The sequence below is a fragment of the Rhea pennata genome, chromosome 8, assembly GCF_028389875.1.
Source record: "Rhea pennata isolate bPtePen1 chromosome 8, bPtePen1.pri, whole genome shotgun sequence".
NCBI lineage: Eukaryota > Metazoa > Chordata > Aves > Rheiformes > Rheidae > Rhea > Rhea pennata.
In genome coordinates this window covers 7,514,445-7,537,189 of record NC_084670.1, presented here as the reverse complement: position 1 = coordinate 7,537,189, position 22,745 = coordinate 7,514,445, and the positions used below count along the sequence as shown (strand labels likewise).

The following is a 22,745-nucleotide window of genomic DNA, read 5'->3' as shown; positions in this document are numbered from 1 at the left end:
CTGATGTTGTTGTTGTTTTTTTCTAGAGTATGGTAGAATCAATAAAACACTGCATTGTGTTGCTACAGATTGCTAAAGTAAGTACACTCTAAACAATTTTGAACTTTAATTATATGGTGTTAATCTGTGGGAAAACTCATTTTTTCATCTGACACTTGACATTTAAGTGTGTTCTATCACATATGTTCCAGAATATATTAAAAAAATTTGTGTAGGTTAACTTACTATTTTAATGACATTTCAAAAATACTGAGTTCTGCAGTAGACAATTGTATCCATATTCACAGCCAAAACTTCAATTACTTTATTCAGTCTTTCGCTTTTATGTGATGAGTTTTAGTAAGGAAATAATTCTAAATATATTGACTATAGTCAATATAACCTAATTCATTTTGTAATTTGTAAAACTTCTAAGATATGAAGATAGGTAGCTCACTGTAAGAGGGGGAAAAAGAATCCTTACACAAAAACACCTCTCAGCTTCCTACAAATAATAAAGATTAAAACACATTTGACAGTCATAAAGTTTGTACTGAATTTTGTACCATATTGTTCCTATGTTGCTGGTGCAAATGTGTTGTGTTTTTTTTTTTTTTTTTTTTAAGTGCTAGTGTTCCTGCATTCAGCAGGTCTGATTTCCTCTCTGGGAAGAAGTGTTTGACATCTGTTTTCAGGTTTTGAATAAGCTAATGTATATTTCATTGACTGGTTAAAAAAAAAACTGATAAAATCAGTAACTGCTGTGGCCCGTCACACTAGCCATACTGCTAGCATTGCTTCCAAAGCATTGCACTGCTGCTTCAGGAGCTGCGGTGATAATCCTGGTCGCTGACCGGCCAGGACTGGTGCTGTTTTGAATCTACTCTAAAATGTCTGTTCTTCTTTTGGTCTTTATATTTGTATTGCAGGGCAATTTTTACTGACCTGAGGCTTGCTCTTCAGGAAATTAATGTTCCAAAAAGCTCAGAAGAAAGTTCTTTTTTTGCAGAGTTTGCAATTAGATTAAGTCAGAGCCTTCTACAAGTATAAGGATTACAGAACAAAAACTGAATGAAACTAAGTAGCCTTTCTGCTTCATTTAAGAATGTGACTAGCATAAATAGTAAAAGGGAAAATTGTGATGTTAATCTAAACTGTGATTTGACAAGGCTTTTAATAGGTCCCTATTTCAAGAAGTTCCAACATCATCATGAACTTGAAATTATGTTATTTAAGAGTACAAATGCGCAATACATTTGGACTTTCACAACACTTAAGTGCTTTGTTATCTTGTTAAAGATAGTGAGATTTGCTTATCAGATTTTTTTTCATTTCTGTTCTGCAAAGAAACCAACTTTTATACCATTTTCTGAATTTAGGACTGTATTTAATCATAACTTATTCTAATTTATTCAGGAATAGGCATAGGCACTGCAATGTTTTTTTCCTGTACTCTGCATTATTTTTATTTTTTTACTTTATATGTTAGGAGCTCTCAAATATTATGCTGCTGTATGTTTTAATTTCTAGATGCTAAATACATTTTACAGAATTTTGAGGCCTGTGAAAATGGAAGTGCTTAGAATCTTGCAGGATCAGGTTCTTCTGGATGCAATACTCTTTCAGTAATCAGTGCAGCTATGAATATCAAATGTTTGCAGTTTTAGTTTAAAAAGATAGATAAATTTGAAGGACAAGATGCATTAGTTAACATGTTCATGTGGAAACAAAAATATTTTACAAGTAGCAAGGTACATGGAAATAGCTTTGTGCCACATGAATCTAGAGCGAGAACAACCTGTGTTCAGCATGCTGTGATGCCCTTTGAATCCTTCAAAGTAATAAGAGCAGAAAAGCCTTGTAAAATCACTGAGCGTTGCAGTAATACTCAACGCTAAAATTAAATCTCCGAAATGTCTTTGAGGAGTTTCATCTGCATGGAAAGCTGCAACAGCAGGTTGGCATCCTGTCTTTTCGCCTCTTCTCCTGGGATTTGGGACCTCCCAATCATGGCTTAACTCCTTCTCTCTCACTCGCTGTGTAGCTATAACAGGCAAGTGCATGCAAATTGCATGCTTCTTCGACTGGGTTTGGGAGAGGCAGTTATAGATTGGATGATAGTATCTCAGGTTGCTTATGCAGACATGTAACTTGTTTCTCAACAGCTACCTCAATATAGCAATGTGTAACAAGTGACTGCCTCATTTTTGGTTACTTACTATTTAAATGTATCTAACTGTTGTAATTGTTACAGAGGTTCAATTCCTGTGAAATTTTGCACCTTTTTTTAAGCTTAATTATGCAATACAGTAGTAAAGCTGGAAGAGCAGAATTATAGTCTGCTTTTCCATTCCTGATCAAAGCTAGTTACGGATGGCTGAGTTAGCTTTCTGGGCCTGTGGACTGTCAGATTCCATTTCTGCAGTGTACTGTGGGTGAGTTTAGTGGGGCAAATATTGTTTAATCTTGTGCCGATGATATAAGCTTATTTTTTGAAGTTGGGAAGTAGCTTGTTGACAACAGACAAATGGAACTTGTGGTGGCAGTTATGGCCATTTTTTTGGTCAGGTTCAGGGCTCTACTGCTTCAGCTAGTATATAAACAAAAAAGTAGACAGAGTAAAGGTCTTTTGGGGGACTAATTTAGTAAATGAAAGAAGTTGATTCATGCGTAGTGAAAAATATCCTCTTTAAATCTTCCTCCTATTTTAATAACCTTTATTCTGCTTTTGTTTTCTTCCTCTCTCTCCATTTTAAGCAAATACGCTCGTTGACTACATGACATTCTGACTTTTTTTCCCTTCCCTGAGCTTTATCGATATCCTGATTTCCTACTGCTGTAGGAAGTAAGAGTATAATTCTCTGCTGCATGTATGTGAAACTTAATATATTAAAATTTCTTTGAGTATAACTTGTAGCTTTCTGTTTGGTTCTCCAGTATATAACCTAAGCTTCTAGAATTTTTTTCCAAAAACTATAACACAAGTCTACCTGATGACTTACATGACTAATGTTAAACCATTTTATCCATACCCCTCCCACTTTTACTTCTACAGTGCTTTTCCCATTAGGAGACATACTTCATAGTTACCTGCTGATTGTTTGCATACCTTGAAAAATGGCATCATTTTTTCTTATGTACTTAGAACCTATTTCAGTTTCAGATATGTAGCCATTTATTGTTTGAATGATTTTGATGTATTGAGGTAAATCTGTTTCCTATTTGCATTAAGTTGAACTGCTTTATGGACTTAGAACAGCCTGTCTTGTACAATAATGAATAATAGGAGTATGAGTAATTTAATAATGAAGTAAATGCCAATTAAATAGGTATATGATATAATACAGTAGTTTTACAAATATGCCTTACTGAAAAGCAATCAAAATAAACAAAGTGGAATGGGTAGGTGAAGCATTTGGCTAGTGTGAATTACAGTTGAAGTTGCCCAGTTCTGCTAATAATCTCTGCATGTAAAATATATGTAGTGGTCTCTCAGTGGTTTGGTGAACTGCAGTCTTATAACAGAAATGTATATTATACATTGTGTGAAGTAGCTCTTATTGTTTCGATACGTAACTTCGGATCTTTGCCTTCCCTTTTTCACCCCATCACTTGCAGTCAGTTTTGCCTGTCTAGTTTTATGGCATTTCTCCTTTCCTTACCTGATTAACGTGCCACACACATTGCTGGTTCTGTATTGCTGAGATAGGACAGCAATCTTCTGTTTAATTTCTTATACGCAAGATATGGTCATACAACATGGAAATTTTGTGTGTGGAAAAAATGGCATTTTTGCAGGTGGCATTTTTGTTTGCCAGTTTGCAACCCAGCAGAACTCAGTGCGCTTGGTGTCCTCTTTTTGTCATTGAAAACCTTGCTTAAGAAATGTCAACTAGCAGACATGAAAATGTGGCAGCCTATAGGTAAATGTATAAGCTAAAAGAGAGTATAATACTGTAGCCATTTTAAATATCAAAATATATGTATGTCCTAACTTTATTTTCAATATTATTTACAGCTTTTTTCTTTTCTTGGTTCTCTTTTTCTTCATAACTTTGACAACTGGAAATCTGGGGAAATACTCTGTAGATGTCTGACAGTTTACACTGAACAAAGCTATGGATAGATGTGCTGGCTAGTATGAACTTCTGGGCAGAAATGAAGAGATTTGACTGTGTGTGTTAAAACTGTGCTCACTGTAGATTGGCATTAACTTGCCTGCTGCTGGTGTAATTTCCCCCCCATGACAGTTCTTTCCATACATTGCCTGCCTTCACATAAGCCTCTGGGCCAAAGCTAGTCTCTTATTAAGATAAACAGGTTTTAAAATCTAGTAAAGCTTAAAAGATTTAATTTCAAAATGCACTTTTGCCTTTCAAAAGCCAGAAGTGCTTTTGGAAACTTGACCTATATGCTAACCATTGCTCTTTAGAAGCAAAGAACTTAATGTGTTTCAGTATTTAGGGACTCGTTAGTACCGTAGAGCTAGGGGGACTCTTATTTAGCAGGAACTTGCATTGTAAGGCATAATAACATGATATAGTGTGGAAGGGATATTTTTAAAATTGTTCAAATTTGCATAGACAGGTCCTCAGAACATTAACATTTTATGGCTGAAAATGTAAACATCCCTGAGAGAAACTTACTGTTATAGTTCTCAGATAACACAGAACTGATAAGTCATACAAGATTGATATGTTGATATTTTTAACGTTTTTTCCTTAAGGACCAAAATAATGAGGAGAAGCACGCAGATGGACTTATAGTAAGTTTAAATCTAATCTTTATCTGCCTTTATTTCTGCAGAAATTTGAACAGAGGCCTGAATTTCCACTAATTTTGCAACATCCTTCCTTCTTTCTCTAATTTACTGCTTCAAGTCTCTTGTTAAAAATACTGCTGAGTTGTTAGCTTCTGAGGTTGACTGCCACTTTTGTCATTAGAAAATACAGTGAGCAGTCTTTTATACTGGCTGTTTTAAATGGCAGTATTATGACTGAAAAATTAGATAAAAATCTGCCATGTGAACAAATGAAAGGGGCAATCATTGGGACAGAAATAGTTTTGTGTTCCATCTGAAGTATTTTTATGTATAAATTAGATCTTCTGTCCATGTGCTTCAGGTAGTTTGTCTTCTCTGCTGTGCTCATCTGACACAAAGTTGTATTATGTCTGCTTCAGCAATGTTTCATCTTTAGTACAACTTCTTCATTTTTAATGACTTCTGTCATCTTTGGTTTCAGTCATATGTAACTTCTGTTCTTTTTTCTGTTTTTGTTACTTGTACACATTTCAGATATTTTTAATAGGAGGTTGGTTTCAGTATAACATAACTCTCTAAAAATCATAGTTTGTTTTAATTACAGTTGCTGGTAACTCCTAAGCTCTACTTTCTCTTTCTGTGACATACAGTTTTAGTAGTATAATTTTTCTGGTGTGAACTTTGAAGTAAAGATGCATGTACAAGTTTTGGTTTCATGCTTTTGCAGTTGCCTATGGCAGAGATGATCTGCAGCTCTACATATTTGCCTCTTAACTCTGTGTCTTTTCTCAGAAATGCAATACAGATATTAGGACTTCTGATAGTCCTAAATTTTATTGACCACTACTATAATTGTCTCTGGGCTAGATTATGATGGAAAAAAACATGTATTTTTGTAAGAAAGTGTAAAGTGATGCAGCAGTGACTGTGAAAGCTGAAATTTTGATGCTACGGAGGTTGACAGTGTAGCTCACCTTAACTTGGTTTAAGGTCAGATATTGGATCAAGTTCAGGCAGGAACGTGCTCAGCTTGATATCACGGTGAAGGGAGGTGATTTTAATAACTTTATTATTATTAAAATAAAAGAATAGGAAACGCTTTTAGGTATGCCTTTGTCTGTATCTAAACCATGAAGGCCTACCCCAAAATACTTAACGGAAAATTCTAGTTAGTGGTGCAAGACAGAAATATTTAAGAATAAGGTTACAATCCTGCATACAAAGTCAAAGGTGAAGTTGCTTTTTTCTCCTGTGTCATACTAGTGTTCTGCATCATACTACTTTTAGTTTTCCTGAAAGCTAGGGGAGGTAGAAATAGCAATGACATTTTGTGTATCATAGAACTCATCTTGCTTCTTAAGGTCTCTCAGGTCTGATCATGATTTTGACTGTGAAATATGTGGGACAGGACCTACTTATGTTGCATGCGTAATTGCAGAAGCAGTTGAAGTAAGATGTAAGGGATGGCTGTTGCTAAGCTGAAATGCAGTAGAATAGCAGTATATGTACTGGATTGATTATTTGCCTGTCAGTCAGTCATAAGTCACATCAGCCAAAGCTTAGGGGACGGATTTGTGTTTTGGGTTTTTTTGTTGTTGTTTCTTTTGTTTTTTTGATAAATTGGGAATAGTAGTGGTGTTTTCAATGAAATAAATTCTGTGCTATAAAAAATCTTAATTGGATTGCTGATTCTGATGTAGGAATAGAGTTCAGAATAAGGGTTGACTAGCAAAAGAGGCAAGAAAAGTCATCCGTAGAGTCATAGAATCACAGAATCAGTAAGATTGGAAGGGACCTCTGGAGATCATCTAGTTCCATGTGTAGGAAGATGGGAGGAAGATTAAAATGACCAGTTTCCCTTAGTCTACATGCAAATGAAAATTATTTAAGAGTAAAGGAAGGGAAGAAGTTTGTTTCTTTTTAATAGTAAAATTTTAAATACTGATCTGAAAAAAGATAGGATTAAGCGTACAGATTAAAATTAAAAGCAAAGCTCATCTTTTTTTCTTTCTATCTTTAAGCTGAGCATTTTTAGAAATGGAACTCAGTATTATGTTACTTTCTGTGCTTGGTATTTTTTCTATTTAAGTATAGTAGCAAGACTTGCTAACAAATCAACACACAGATTTTCACAGTTCTGACAGATTATTGTTTTTTTTAATTGCAAGAGGTTTGGAAAGGGTTTTTACCTGCCTTTTGCCCAGTTGTTAGCCAGAATCATGTGGCAATTCTGTTTTTTGCATGTAAACCTATATAGGACTAATTGTTAAATTATAACAGAATAAAAGGTCAGTTAAGGAAGGTAAAATTGTGCTAAATTTAATTAAAAGACATTGCTGCTTATCCAGCGAGCATCTTGAAAATCAAAAAGCCAAGAACATTTTCTGAGGTTAGTGACTTTTGAGTGCTGAGTTGGGTTGGTGCTTGGTTTTCAGAGAGCCTGAGTTTGTAAGTAAATTGAAATGTTCTTGGAGATATACTGAAAACTGTCAGCTTGTATTTAAAAGAATTTTGGCAACGAAGTGCCACTTTATGGCTGTAAATGTGCAAATATCTTATTTTAATTCCTGTGTTGATTTAATGCTGTCTGGACAAATTATTTTCTGAAGAAATTGTTTTTAAAAATACAGATTACTTATCTTAATTTTGCCAGATGCTTTGTTCTTTTTCCTCCTGCACACAATAGCTATTAATGGACATTGGAAAACATAGCAGAAGATAAAACTTGAAATACAGAACTCTTTTTATAAGATAATTCAAATCTGTAGCAAATTCAGTTTAGTACTTTAAAGTTTACAAAATGAATCAAAGTATTACTGTTTTGAAAGTATTTCTCATGTCTTCAACTGTCAATCTATGTGTCATTTTTCTTCTCTCAGGACTTTGCTATCTTGCATTTGGGCATTTCTCGCACTCAAAATATTCTTACTATCTGTGCTTCTTTTTTTTTCTTTTTTTTAATTAAGAAAAGACTGTACTTTTGTTTCTTTATCTCAGAGTACTATAAATCCTGTTGACGCAGTGTATCAGCCTAGTCCTTTGGAAGCGTCGGTGATCAGCACAATGCCTTCCCAGACTGTCATACCTCCAGGTATGGTACACAGAAAGCAGCACAGCAGAAATGTTAATGAACAGAGGAGGACGAAACTGCAGACTAGATGCAGAGGCTATGTGATGGTGGGTAGCTTCTGTGTCATGTTTGCGAAACAGATGCACTGCACTTGGTACACACACCACAGCAGTGTGAAGGAAGAAGGAATGGGAAGCATAGAGCCAGCCTGAGCCTGTTTCGTGAATGTGCTGATTTGGTTTTTTGGTTCTAAATTGCTAGCTTACATTTCTATTTTTTTTTTCTGAATGAATGGAAACTATAGTTTCCAGAAAACAAAACCTTACTAACTGTGATTTTTTTTTTCTTAATGCTATCTTTGCCTATTAATGAAAAAAAAGCTAAGTAACAATGATGGAAAAATGTATTTTTCCAATGTAAATGGCTTTTACAGACAAAGACTTATTTTTTTCAGAATGAGGTAAAACAATGGAGACTCTCCCAATAAAAGCACAGTTCTCCTATTTAAAGATGGGTTTTGAGTTTTTTGGTTTAACTTATCAAAATATCCCCCTAGAACCTGCTCAGTTGTGCAAATCAGAGCAGCGACCCTCATCCTTGCCAGTGGGACCTGTGGTAGCATCACTTGGAAATCAGACTCCAACACCAAATAGTACAGGTACGGTTTTGTGTGACTGTCTTTCAAAGTACAAGTAACAAAACCTGAATATATAGTGTCTGTAAGCTAATGTAACTATCTATTATGATAATGTTATGTAGGCCAATTATAAAGGAAGAGTTTAAACTGCTAGCAATTTTGTTCTTAGTCTTATCTCATTGTGTGAGCAACACTGATACTCCCACTGATCGCTTCATCAGAGTTTCACCTCTTCTGTTCTGATGTGATTTGGGGCAGGGGGGCATACAATTGCTTGACTTAACCTAATAAACATATAAGCTGGTCTAACTTTTGCTATTTTTCTGAGAAATACAGCAAAAACTAATTTGCTGTATTTCTGAGAAATAGCTCTGAAACAAGAGGAGTCTCCCTGTGCCTTTGTGGTGCGACTATCAGCTCTCTCAGTAAGTTTCTGCACCAAACGTGTAGCCTTTGCTTTCCAAACGCTGACTTGGATGAAATCTTCCACAGAGCCTTAATTTTTCTTCCTTGACTTGATGATTTTTCTTGAAAACCCTGAAGTTTTTCCTTCTATTCAGGTTTTAATCTCTTCCACCATAGACTGTTTTCATGTGCAAATGATCATGGTCATATCAGCCTACATCTTGCTTTTAATCGACATCTATTTCAGTGTTGTGTTAAAATCAATTGTTCTGGCTCCTAAGTATCGTATTTAAGTAGAAATACTGCTAGCTTGCTTTTTTGTTTCCACCATCACAATCTTGAGGCAATCAGCACAAGGATTTTGCAGTAACTACATTATGTCTGACCTTTCTTTTTTTAATTGATTCCTCCCTATCCCTATGAAACAGTCATATTCATTTGAAATAAAATAGATAATTTTGTAAGTTATTTTATGATGTAAAATCACCTTTCTGGTTTATTTGAAGTTAATTTCTACAGCTTTCTTGCTTTAACAGTTAAAGAGTAATTATTAAAATGCTACCTTTAAAATGAAATTAACCTACATAACTTGTAATACTTTATTAGATTATAGTATTGTGTTCAGATACCTAAAAGCTAATCCTCTTTTGTTGAAAAATGTGATGAAATGTCTCCAAAACTAAACAGAACTTAAAAAATACGACCTGATATATTGCTGTAATGTAATTCTAGAAAAAGCCTCACCAACTACTTGCATTTCAAGTATTTGTACTTGTAATTCAATTTAACTTACAAATTTTTCAAGAATGTATAATTTGACTTAAAGTCTTAATGAAGGAGAAATATCCATACAGTAAGTTCTAGACTGCCACTGGCTTTATAAAACTTTATTTTCAAAGAATTGAAATTTGATAAATATTTTATTATATCCTCCTTCTTTTTGTCTGTTCTTCTCTTGTCTTCAGTTTGACATAAGAAAGTAGGAAGAACGTAGAAAGTGTCATCTTAAATTAGACTTGATATCCATCTTAATTCATTACCTACCTGCAGTTGTTCCAGCAGAAGCACTAAGAACCCTGCAGAAAGTGGCTGTGGGATAATCTGCTTCCCAGCAGGAGGTGTCAGCTTGAATGCTAACAGCTAGAGATTTGCTTAACCTTTGAAGCTCAAGGTTTAATACTCTTTCCACAGAATTTTAATAATTAAGTATTATGTAGGTACTACTAACTATAAAAAAAAAAAATTAAATTCTGAGTCCTTGACCTCAAATATTTCATGTGAAATGAGTTATACAGCATGTAATTAAACTGTGAGGAAGGTTTTTATATTGTGTGCTGATTTTAAATGTTACATCTAATGTAACAGAGAAAATTTTTGTGCTTTGAAAAAGGAAAATGAAATCCCTATTACATTGTCTTTAATGTTTTTATCGTATTTTCTCTTGCTCATTTACATTAAATATAAGCTAGTCTTATAAATTATTTCATACAAGTTATTTCAGTCTTTGAATACTTTGTTGCTTTAACTCCAGCAGTATCTGTTTTAAGATGAACAGACCAGTATCATATACACTATTCCAGTTTGCACTGTTGAAGTATGTGTAGTTGCTATAATCATCTCTGTTTACAATTCCTTATGAAAGCTAATCTTCTAATTAAAAAAAAAACATAATTACGTACCTAGCATAAATTTTCATTCATCAGTCTACATTGACTGTTACTTTCCTGATCTGATGTGTTGATTGTGTTGTCCAGTCATCTTAAAACTCAGCTCCCTCCTAATTTCTGACTTCATGTATGTAAATAATTATGTTGTTATTTATTTTTTAAATCATTTCTGTTTTATTAAATCTATAATTCTTTCTAATATTCTGTAGGAAGTGGACAGTCAGCACCTAGCAGCAGCCTAACTTCTCCAAGCCATGTCAATCTCTCTCCAAATACAGTCCCGGATTTTTCCTACTCAAGCAGTGAGGATGAGTTCTACGATGCTGATGAATTCTACCAGAGCAGTTCCTCACCAAAGCGATGTATAGAGTAAGTAGCTGAAAGACTGCAGTACCTGCTGAATAGAGTTTTTATCTACAAGTGCATGGCTTGTCTACTTTTAGGGGTTAGTTAATCTAAATAAGCAAACAAGGCATACTGGCAAAAAACTGTTTCATGTAACAAGACTAATGCAGACCAAACTTGGGAAACCACCAGCTCAGAAAGAGAATGAATGTGTGAGCTTTGGGTATTTCACACGTATTTGTTGCAACATTTGATAAATAAAGATTTTCCATTCGGTGTGAGAAGGATCATTTAAGTAGTTGACTTTTCCCCAAAATCTCTATTTACTATTTTTTTTTGTTTTTAATTAGAAAACGAATTTTAAGAGGTTGTACATGTTTCAAAGTGGAATTAGAGTCAGCCTTTTTATGCCTTTATCTTACTGACCTAAGGCTGCAGGCTTTCCCAGGCATGAGGCTCCATTCCATTTTAAGTTTTGCGTGAATCAGCATGTAGCATAAATGCTAATGTCTGTTGGTGAACTCCTTAGGAAACTGATGCTAATGTATGTCAAATTATAACAACTTGATCTAAACTAGTTTGTTGTGAATCAGGAGAACTTAATATTCTTGTTTAGTTCTTCAGGATCTGCTGCTGTTCTGACTCGCAGCAGCACAGGAAGTAGTCTGAAACGTCCAGATACCACAGAGTCCCTCAATTCTTCCATGTCTAATGGGACAAATGATGCTGGTAAGAGGACTATGTTAACTTTCATTAGGGAGCTCTCTGTTAATCTGTTTGAAAACTATGTTGATAGATGTATGATCATATATATGATATGATACTTGTGGAAAATGGTTTATCTGGTGTTTCTTTACTAATGTAATTTACTAATGTACTAATTCTTTACTAAGAATTGTCAGATTTGAAGACTTAAAAATCTTCCTTTTATGAGTAAGTTTTTTTTTGACACCTAATACATATGCTAAATTAAATTTAGCCAGTGTTTGAAGATTTTGTATCTTTCAGTGAAATAAAATGAAAGCTATCCGGTCTTTTTCTTTAGATCTCTTTGATCCTCCTGATGACAGAGACGACGACGGGGAAGGAGAATCAGTGGAAGAACATAAGAGTGTTATCATGCACCTCTTGTCACAAGTTAGATTAGGAATGGATCTAACCAAGGTAAGCTTGTCTACTGTTCATTTATGGAAGCTACTCTGAATTCTGTGTAAATCAATTCAATATTAAAGTAATACTATATACATTTGTTCTGAGAGCTAGCTAAGCTGTAATCTGTGTGACATATTTTGTAATTGGAGTTGTTACTCGGAGGGGGAAAATGAACACAGAATAAATACATCCAACTGTTAAAATCCTGTAGATTGGGGAAGTAGGTTGCTATGGAAAATAGCTATTTGTTCTCTTTGAGCCTGGTCTTTGTTTGTAGACTTGGGATAAGAGGGATGCTGCTGCATGTGCTAGTAATCTTTCTCCAGTCCTTCTGTTTCCTAGAACAAAGATCTACAAGGTCCCAATCTATGGTAACATTCAGTAAGATATCATTAAAATAAGAGGGAATTGAGCATATAATGAAATGCTTTACTTAATTGGGATCATGTTGAGTAAGTTGTTTGTTTATTTTAAAATGCTACATGTGAAATTGGCAGGTATTGAACTGGACACTTCAGAATGTGATTCATGATGCAATGAATAACATTTTGGAGGCATTGATTTTTCTAGATACCTTGATTAAACTTAAGCAACTAATTCATCATTAGTTTCCTTAAGTGGATGACTTTCTAAACTCTGGTGTGGAACTCATAATGGACAATGAAAAGATGAACTTGAAGATACTTCTGAGGAAGTAGCTAGTAGCTGCCATGTAAATACAGAAGGTTTCTGGCTGTCCTGAATAGTAAGCGATCCAAAATAGGTCTGTTTTAGGGACTCCTGGAATATTCAAAAAGTTACTGATCTCAAGCTGCTAAAAAGCATTGTGTGAGTGGTTCTTGCCTGCATCGCTTTAAAGTCAACTACAACAATCTGTGCTACTTTCAACAGTGGTTTATGCTACACTGAATCAGACTGAGCTGATCCACATGAGTGGATCCTGTGAGTACTGTTGGGGAGGAATAGTGGTAGGGGAGAGATTAATCTTCATCTTGATAGAGGTGACTGAAAATTTAGTTTCCATTGGATATATAAGCAAATGTGACTAAATGGACTGAGATTTTGACTATAAATGAAAATTGAAAGTGTAGACACAGAAGAAACTAAATTAGTGTTATTTAGTGTTTTTTATTTATTTATTTATTTAAATCATTTAGTGTTAACACTAAATGATTAGTGTTACTGTAGCAAAGAACAGCTTTTTATAAGCTCAGCCATACAGCTGAGTGTGCTTTGGGTGTGAGTCATACAGAAGACAAGAGGCAGTTCAGTTTAGATCTCTGGTTATATAGAAGATGCCAACTGACCTGCGTATGTCAGAACTCATCGGTAAATTTGAGGACACAGTCGACTTAGAGCCATACAAAGCCTTGGGCAGTTTGTAAGCCATTTATGATTAGCATGTAGAGTTAATATCTTGATTTCTAAAGTTATTTTTCTTTTCCCAGGTGGTTCTTCCAACTTTTATCCTGGAAAGAAGATCACTCTTGGAAATGTATGCTGACTTCTTTGCACATCCGGACTTATTTGTCAGGTATTTGATTTTCAATGTAGAACATTTTAACTGGTTCTGATATTGTTTATGGCCCTTGTGGACTGTTAAAAATAATTTTTGAATAATAATGCTTGGATTTTGATCTAAACTTGAAAGCTAGTCAAAGTAGTCACACAGTAGTTTAGTCAAACTTCTAGCTATTGAAAAAATCTGCTGCATTTGAGGTAAAAATACTTGAAGCATTAGTATGTAAATGTTGATTCCTGTTGGGAAGCAGTGACTTGCTTTATTACATATTGCCTGTCCTTTTTTTCTCTCTTTTGGCCCATGTAGCATTAGCGACCAGAAGGATCCAAAGGAACGAATGGTTCAAGTGGTTAAATGGTACCTCTCAGCTTTTCATGCAGGAAGAAAAGGGTCGGTTGCTAAAAAGCCTTACAATCCCATTTTGGGTGAGATCTTCCGATGTCATTGGGTATTACCAGGCACTGAAGGTGAAGACGATATGGTTAGTTTTCTAGTGTTGTTTTTTTTTCTGGTGCTTAGAATACTTGCAAGTAATTCCCTAAGCTCTATTAATTACTTGACTGGAATGGCTTATGCTATTGACAAAAATGTGGCAATATGTTTAACTGATTTTTTTCCCTTTCTCCTTTTCATTGGGCAGGTGATGTTTAAAGTAGCTTGCATAGCAAAAATTTGAGTAAACAAAAAAACTCAACCAACCAAACAAATCCCAAGAAGCGTTGCTTTCTAATCTGGGAAATCACAAATGATAAATGAAGAGCTCATGTTTTAATCAGTGAGGCACTATTCTTGACCGTATGCTAAAGTACTTCATGTAGCCTTGGTGTAGTATGTCCTAATGTGATTGAGAGGTGTATTGTTTTTCCAGTTTAATGAGTGTTTGATGTTGAAGAGGTTTGTCTTTTATCAGAGGTACATTGTAGAACCACGAGAATTTCTAGGTTGAAGTACCACTGCAGTCCCACATCACGCTTCTGGATTAAGTTACTTAAAAATCAGCATTTCTCATCCTGTGTAGTTCAGGACTGATCTCAAGTAAAATGTCTATCTCTCACTCGTATTTTTTGCGTTTACTATTTGTTTGATTAAATCTTCCTGTTGTTTCTGAGGTGAACATTTGGACTGTGCTGGCAGAAGGACAGTACTATATTGGTGCTTCTGTCACTTCTATGTTTTCCTGTTTTGCCACAGGAAATGAATACGTTATATGGTTGTATGATGCACATAATCTGATTATTACTAATATGCATATCAGATTTGCTCAGAAGCAAAAAAGAACTTTTTGCCACCCATCTGCTATTACTTAATAAGAAATTAATTGGATTTATATGTGATTGTTCTGGTTTTACTGGAGTTTCAGTATAATGGACATGTCTGTAAATACAGTTATAATAAAAACAAGAGAACAGAAATTAGAAGATCTTTAAAAGGCATCATGGGTTCAGAAATAGGGAATTATTCTTTACTCAAATTAGTAAATGGGCAAATATATTAGAACATTTGCAATACATTTTTAGATGCCTATTTTAAATGTGGAAACAGCCTCTTTTAGAAGCATCCATTCACTTGGTGTTTTGAAAGCACCATCAGTGAATGAAAAACCTGTTTATTATCTTGCAGGAACCAGTTTCAGAAGGACCAATTCCTTGGGTCAGTAAAAGCAGTGTAACATTTGTGGCAGAGCAGGTCTCTCATCATCCTCCAAGTAAGTTGACAATACCTCTGCTAATAGAGATGGTATCTCATTTATCTGGATAGGAGCAACAGTAAAGAAAGCTTTTAATTTATTTAACTCTTGGGTTTATGTTTTCTGTATGAATTTGAGCTAAAAGCCATTTTCTCTGTAGACTGTTTTTATGAGAAACAGTTTGAAAACTCTGTAGCCATGTAAGTATCAGGCCCTCTGCAACTTTGCAATATTTCCTGGTTAGAATAATTTGGGGAAAAAAAATTATTGATGTCTTGTTAACACTTTTTTCCTTCAGTTTCAGCATTTTATGCAGAGTGTTTTAGCAAGAGGATACAATTCAATGCTCATATATGGACCAAGTCAAAATTCCTAGGAATGTCTATTGGCGTTCATAATATAGGGCAAGGTAAGTGCATGTGAATTTAATAAGGGGAAATTAACTTTCTGCAATTCAAATTTTACAGAAAATATTTCAATTCATTCTCTTAAACATGAGGAACATGTGAATTAATAGATCTAGATTTTACATATCTAGAAACTTCACATTCACCATATAGAAAATTTACACAAAATATGCTTAAATCACTTTGGGCCCAGTTTCTTCGTGAGCACAATTCTCCCAGAAGCTCATCATACTGAGAAGCTAATCATAGAAACTAACCTCTAGAAGATAAGCGTACTCGGCATCTATGAAAAAATAAAGCCCTTCACCTTTCCTTTTCTATGTTACCTCCTTTTCATGAAATATTTCAAGAGATTGTTATGAAAGGTTTTGTAGAAATTTTGCTGGATGTTTTTAAATCTATTTTTATTTTTCTTTGATAGGGTGTGTCACATGCCTAGATTATGATGAACACTATATTTTGACCTTCCCTAATGGTTATGGAAGGCAAGTAAATACTCTACCTGATATTTTCATTTTTAATGCATTGTAATACTTAAATGGTTATTTAACCCTTTAAGTGTTACATATTTATAACCCTTAAATACTTATTTATTATTGCAGATCTATTCTCACTGTACCATGGATTGAACTTGGTGGAGAATGCAGTATTAATTGCTCAAAGACAGGCTATAATGCTTCCATAGTCTTCCACACAAAACCATTTTATGGAGGAAAGAAGCACAGAATTACAGCTGAAATTTTGTAAGCCTCTTTCTTTCTTCAGTTAATCTCACTTCTCTCTGCTTAAATGCTGGCTGTTTTTAAAGAAGTTAATCTTATACACCAGTTTAAAATACTGAAGCAGCTCTCTTCAGTAAACTACTAGCATGTCATTACTGTTCTGCTGCAAATCACTTCCTATTTGTTCATGGTGTATTTTGGTTAGACCCTATGCATATGATCTGTACACAGAATTCAGGGGAGAATCTCATCTTTCTTGGAGGCCTGCTGTAGCAGTAATATAAAGATCAGAAAGCAATGCAGGCAAAAAGCTGTTTATAACCTGGTTTTCAGTCACCTTGTGACACTTGCACCTCATTCTTAAACTAGTGTTTGTGTTCCCCAGTAGTATCGGGAAGAAACTTAAGAGTTCTTCAGACCTTTCAAAGACCTCTAGTTCCTTCTAAATCTGTTTTGAAAGCCTGTTACTATTTAACTGCAGACCTAAGGCAAGGCCTTTCTTACATTGGAGAACAGCATTTTCTTTAGGGGTTTGTGCAACTTGAACAAATATATGCTTATGATTATCACTTTAAGCCCTTCATATCAAAGACTGTAATGCAACTAGGGTAAAGTTTTGATCCTTTGGGGTCTTTTGCTTCGTGTAATACAAATACAAAATGATTGTTTTTCTCTATTTAGTTCTCCTAATGACAAGAAACCCTTCTGCTCAATTGAAGGAGAATGGAATGGTGTCATGTACGCAAAATACGCAACAGGGGTAAAGCAGTTTTTTGTTTTGTGTTTTTTTTTTTCTTTTCCTTTTTACCAAAAGTGGGAGTTTAAGTAAGTGCTAAATTTTTTTTATATATACTAACTTTAGTTTTTGGAACTCCTTTGAAGAGTCCCAAAAGATCACAAGAATGCTGAATTCAGGATAAGAGTCTGGATTTACTTTGTTAATTTATTATTACAGTAACCTGACTCTTCTTATTATAAAAATAGAGAGAATAATATGTTAATGCATTTTCTCACAGCCAGTATACTAGAATGAGAGGGTGCATGCATGTGAAAAGTATATATGAAGAATTGATTCTTTTTATTTTATTTTTTTTTTTAAACCTCTCACTCTCCAGGAGAATGCTGTCTTTATAGATACCAAGAAAATGCCTACAATTAAGAAGAAGGTAAGGAAACTGGAGGACCAAGAAGAACATGAGTCTCGCTGGTAAGAACTTTAGTTAAACCGAAAATTAAGACATTTTTAGTTAGAATGGACCCAAGTTTATATTAAACAGCTTTACTAACTGGATGCCCTTAACACTATTCATTGCATGGAACTGCCGTGCTCTGCAGTGGGCCCTTGCTGCAGGATAGAACCAGGTTACGAGCAGGTCTGGGTTTTAATGGGGAAGTGAAAACCTGCAGTTCTCTGCAACCTTTTCAGGAGCCCAATATCAGGGAGATCCAGAGAGAGAGCCTCTCTACAAATTGCCCACTTCTGGCAAAAGACACTGCAATTGTGGTTCAATATATATTGTTTTTTATTTCTGTGCTTTTGGTAAGTGAGACCTACCTTAATTCAAACAAGTAGTGATAACTAATAACCAGTAGTATGTTTCTACAACCTCCTAGCACTGTTTGCTTCCATAAAGCAGTCTCTTTTCCATTCAAAATTCTTTTTTTTAAGCTTGTGGAAAGATGTAACATATAACTTAAAAATCAGAGACATTGATGCAGCTACAGCAGCAAAGCACAGGCTTGAAGAAAGACAAAGAGCTGAAGCCAGAGCCAGAAAGGAGAGTGAGACCTCGTGGGAGACAAGGGTGAGCTTTATTCAAACATTGCCAGTGTTCTCTGACCGGTAGCATTTTACTGTTCCTTTCCAAGTTAGTCATAAAAAGCTTACATTTGATTATTACCCTCCTTTTATTTTCTAGTTATTCCATGAAGATGGAGAATGTTGGGTTTATGATGAGCCACTATTGAAACGACTTGCTGCCAGTAAACATTAAGTGGGTTATAAAAACTGAAAACATTCAAGCCTTGGCTTAGCGAAGTTTACATCTGATACCAAGATAGTCATCAGTTATCATGTATGTAACTTTTGGAGAACCTTTCCCCTCCGATTACAGTGGTTCCTATCTCAGGGATACTGGACTTACTGATGCAGATAAGCAATTATATAAAACAGAAAACGTCTTGGCTCTGCAGTAACTTATATTGGACTTTGCTGTAACAGTAGTATATTCAGGCTTCAAAGGCAGGCTGCTGGAGCCCTTTTAATAATGCTTCTAAAGCATGGAAAATCTGGGCTGTGAAGTATACACTTTGTATAACCACTGTGAAGGCCATGACATTTGGTATCAGTTGCATAATATTCCTGGGTCCTACATATTTAAACAACAACAAGTCATTTAAATCTAGCTAATGTTTGCAATGTGTAAATATGAGGATTCCTTTGATGGGATGGTTTGTTAGAAAATGCTACATAAATGTTATCTTCCACCTGTATGATAATCAAATCTTTTGGCATTTCAGTGTCTTGCCCAAAATAACTTTGTTATTTTATTTTAGAGATTAAAATGTAACCACAGATAATTCTACTCAATGCATCTTAAAGCTTCATAAAATAGATTTTTCAAACTTCTCTTATGGACTTTTATTTATTTCATAATAAACCTTTGCAGCTAAGTGCTGATCATTTGCTTTACGTGAAATGTATTAGTACAAAATTTTACAGTGGAATCCTTGTTAGCTAAACCTAGTTCTTAGTTAAACTTTAGCTAGTAGTTAATAAACTAGCAAAAGGAACAGAATTTGCACCACTCACAGCAGAATTTTTCTGGAAACTTATGTCTGGCCTTAATTCTAATGACTAGCTAAAGCTATAGGAACCTTTTGTGTTTCTGTGATTTAGCCTGAAATTAAATAATGTTTGAGAAAGCAGCTATAGGTAGCAATCAAACTATTTTTCCTTCCACAGTTTAAGTAAGTCTATCATTAATTTGATTTAAATTCAGTTTTGTCTACTTTGCAGATACGTAAAAACTAAAAAAGCAGTCTAAGATTGAAGCCTTAAAGTTTGGTTTTGTTTTCTTCTCCACATGCACTTTTAATTCCTCCAGGGGGACTGCAGAATATTTTCTTTGAGGAAATGTAACTTCTGTTAAGCAATTGCCACAGCACTGTAGGAATGATGCAAATGACAGGCAGCCTCCACCTTCAAACAGCGGGAGAGGAATGCACAGTGTCTTTCTAGTGAAAGAGAAAACAACCCTCCCCTCTCTGCAGCTGGAAGTCAGCGCTGTGCCTGTTCTTAACAAACTTGGACCTTAATGAGAAAGGCTGGCTGGAAACCTCTTGAGGGAAGCTACCTCCGTAGCTGAATGGACTTCCTCATCTCGGCTACCACTGCAGCTTTGTTAATAAAAACCAGTTTTGCAACGGTTAAGTTGTAAAAAGTACCTGTATTACACATCACTGCAGGGCAAGATGTCATATTTATTTTAATATTTTATGGTAAGGGAGAACATTCAGAGTTGATGTGTAAGCCTTGATGTCCTTGATGGAAGTAACATTAGTCATCAAGGAGGATGGGGGTAAGAAAGTAAGATGAGGTATTTCACCACATGAAGAATTCTGTACTTCTGAGACAGCTGTAACCTCTGAGTCCCCTTCATATTTTCCAAATCCAACCACCTGGAAAAGTTACCAAAAAAAGAAAATTGACTCTTCACTTTTAGATCTCTTTCAGTGCTCATCTGCCCTAAAAATTAAATACAGATACTTAAATGCAATCTAATTGACAACATGGAACTGCCAGGCAACACTCACGTGTACACTCAGCACTTTCTTTTCTTTGCTTCTGTGAGCCTGGAACCAGCTGACCAGGTCTGATTTAGTAACAGACTTCAAAGCTTCGATCTAAAACCCACAAACATCAGGGATGAGGTGTAAATAGCACAGTGATGGATCAGTCATTTTAAACAAAATAGCATCTCTATGAACTACACCTCATCAGCTAAAACAACCACCTTTAAGAGTAACATGTATTTTTAGGGTCAGTGTATCACTCTAAGAGGGGAGTTTATTCTATTTATACTTTGCCTTTAAAGCATGGCTGCAAAAAAATTAAGTGCCCATGTTCCATTTGGCCTTATTAAAAAAAAAATTTAGATTACTTGCACTTTGAAAGTAATTCATAACTACCTCACGGGCAAGCCTGTCAAAGAGATACTGCTGTGTCACAACTTCATTCCAGTTTCTATCTACTTCCTCTCCAAGATGGGAGTCTTCACATTCTTTAAGCTTTATTAAAGCTGTAACCTACATTTGAGAGAAAACAAAACAACTGGTTTCAAAGGGTTTAAAGTACCTCAATTTACAATCTATCTATTGTGTTCAGTGATACTACAAGAAATCCTAAGTTACATTAAACAAGGCAGTTAATTGTTTTCAGACTTTTAACTGTAAATTTCCAGAAGAGAAGTGTCAACAGAATGAATGCAGAGAGGGAGAAGCAGGATTCAAAAACGAGTCCTTTGTTCAGAAAGCCTCAGAAATAAACCAGAGACGTGCAACCCCATCCTCCAGTTTGGATATCGTTTAGCAGTTAAGGGAAGAGCTTTTTTAAGATCAACTTTTACCTGGGTGCTAAAAGCTTCTTCGGTTAAATGCTTGATTTTCTCTTCAAAGCAAGAAAGAAACTCCTCTATTTTCTTGTCAACCAATTCAGAACTAAAAGAGAGTTAGTTAAGTCATCTCAGGAGAAGAAAAAAAAAAACCACTAACACGTAAAGTAGCCGAACAACAATCAATTAAACGAAGATGGAATGCTTGGGATGCTGCCCATTCCCTGTCATCACACACCTGTAACCACCAGCTTTTCTATTTCCTGGGTATCAAACCAGTGCTCTAGCTCAAGTACTGGTCAAACAAAAGGACTCCTCTGTAGAACCAGTGAGGGTTGTATAAACCCCCGAAGAGGCATTAGCTGTGATGTTAAACCCATCAGGGAACCCAGGCTGCGGTAAACTAAACATAGCTGTGTTGGCTACAGCGTGCTGCAGCAGGGCTGCACTTTAAATTTCACCTCGGAGCTCTGCACATCGATGGTTAAATTCTAATCACTTAGAAAAGAAAGAAAGAGAGTAGGTGACGTGATGGCGTGTGACACCTTTGAAATATTAAACCTTCATAGATGAGACAGACCTCAATACTGGAAGTGTCATTCAAATGTAAAAATCAGCGGCAGCAGTACTCTGGGCTAATTAAACTTTTACTAACAGAGATGCTGCAAATATTTCATATATCTGTTTTAACTTTGACAGATCTTTCCCCTAGTACAGGTCATTGGAAGAAATACCTGTAGTTAGCCCCAGCTTTAAACAAAAACATAATAGCAGTCTGGCTGCTGAAACTGGGTCAGAAGAGAAGCTATGTAGTGTTCTCTCCTGGGAGAGTAAGCTAAAGGGCAGTGTGATATTTTACTTAATCTCTGAATTATTTATCTCTATTCAAGTTAGGACCACAGCAGTTTCAGAAGCTTAAGACTTTTGCTTTTGTTTCAGTCCCTATGTCAGCAATGTTACAAGCTAACACAAGAGCTGCTGCTTTCACATTCAATTTGGGATCACATACAACTCCCCTCGTTGAATAGAAGTTGCAGGCCTGGAACAGGTGAATGTTACCGCATCTAACTCGTACGTGAGAGCAGGTGCACGCAAAAGCAACCTAAAGTCAGCTGTGACCCATTCTACTAAAACAAAGAAAAAAATTAAATGAACGTCACTCAGTAATTATTCTTCAGCTAGATGCTGCGTAAGTACATTACTTAAACAAAATACAGCATGTAATATGGTCACATATTACACCTCACTACCTCACTATATCCAGTGAGTCTTAGATGCTTACTACCTAATACGTGCATCACCCACTGACCACCTTGTTACACATCACTCTTCCAGAAAGCAGTTGACACCGGCGCTCTGTACCGTGGTCTTTGCGTTCGGTCTGCAGCTGCAACAGGTGCCATTTAGAGCATCCCTTTGCACCGCACAACGTGATGAACTTAAACATTCACCAGCCCCCTGGCTGCCCCACGGCTCTTGACCACAACGGTCTTCTGGACCCTATGAGCCAGTTTCAATTTCTTTCGTGTTCCCACAGCTACACAGGGTGTCATGGTCAATGCTCCTCACAGTGACGCGCTAAGAAAAGATTGGGGGCCACCGTGCAGCCTAAAGCCTGCGAGATCGCTCTGATTAACCGCTGAGGAGGTGGATCCTGCGCGCGCCTGGCCCTGCAGCCTGGTTGCCCTGAACGAAGCTGGCCCGGCTCCGTGAGCCGCCTCCAGCCAAGCCTGCAGGGCCCCGCGGTGCTGGTGTCACAGCCCCGGCTGGACACGGG

At 35.9% G+C, this 22,745-nt stretch overlaps 2 protein-coding genes across 4 annotated transcripts in view; one reads left to right on the top strand and one right to left on the bottom strand.

Annotated features, from left to right (window-relative positions):
* OSBPL9 (oxysterol binding protein like 9) overlaps nucleotides 1-18,981 on the top strand; it is a 69,578-nt gene extending 50,597 nt beyond the window's left edge. For 2 of the 3 annotated variants that reach the window (XM_062581856.1, XM_062581858.1), the window contains 17 exons: nucleotides 27-77; nucleotides 4,706-4,744; nucleotides 7,739-7,832; nucleotides 8,368-8,469; nucleotides 10,730-10,889; nucleotides 11,482-11,594; nucleotides 11,911-12,029; nucleotides 13,466-13,551; nucleotides 13,846-14,020; nucleotides 15,160-15,244; nucleotides 15,525-15,635; nucleotides 16,055-16,118; nucleotides 16,236-16,376; nucleotides 17,037-17,115; nucleotides 17,471-17,562; nucleotides 18,025-18,160; nucleotides 18,275-18,981. In XM_062581856.1, the coding sequence (XP_062437840.1) occupies nucleotides 27-77; nucleotides 4,706-4,744; nucleotides 7,739-7,832; nucleotides 8,368-8,469; nucleotides 10,730-10,889; nucleotides 11,482-11,594; nucleotides 11,911-12,029; nucleotides 13,466-13,551; nucleotides 13,846-14,020; nucleotides 15,160-15,244; nucleotides 15,525-15,635; nucleotides 16,055-16,118; nucleotides 16,236-16,376; nucleotides 17,037-17,115; nucleotides 17,471-17,562; nucleotides 18,025-18,160; nucleotides 18,275-18,349 (1,722 nt within the window). In that variant the 3' untranslated portion in view covers nucleotides 18,350-18,981. The remainder of the gene's footprint in view (nucleotides 1-26; nucleotides 78-4,705; nucleotides 4,745-7,738; nucleotides 7,833-8,367; nucleotides 8,470-10,729; nucleotides 10,890-11,481; nucleotides 11,595-11,910; nucleotides 12,030-13,465; nucleotides 13,552-13,845; nucleotides 14,021-15,159; nucleotides 15,245-15,524; nucleotides 15,636-16,054; nucleotides 16,119-16,235; nucleotides 16,377-17,036; nucleotides 17,116-17,470; nucleotides 17,563-18,024; nucleotides 18,161-18,274) is intronic. The other variant, XM_062581857.1, reaches the window with a different exon arrangement.
* Nucleotides 18,149-22,745, bottom strand: part of NRDC (nardilysin convertase) — a 31,821-nt gene continuing 27,224 nt past the window's right edge. Inside the window, exons 28-31 of the mRNA XM_062581855.1 lie at nucleotides 20,984-21,074; nucleotides 20,547-20,663; nucleotides 20,172-20,261; nucleotides 18,149-20,036 (exon numbers count right to left, since the gene is read on the bottom strand). Of these exons, the coding sequence (XP_062437839.1) occupies nucleotides 19,839-20,036; nucleotides 20,172-20,261; nucleotides 20,547-20,663; nucleotides 20,984-21,074 (496 nt within the window). The 3' untranslated portion in view covers nucleotides 18,149-19,838. The remainder of the gene's footprint in view (nucleotides 20,037-20,171; nucleotides 20,262-20,546; nucleotides 20,664-20,983; nucleotides 21,075-22,745) is intronic.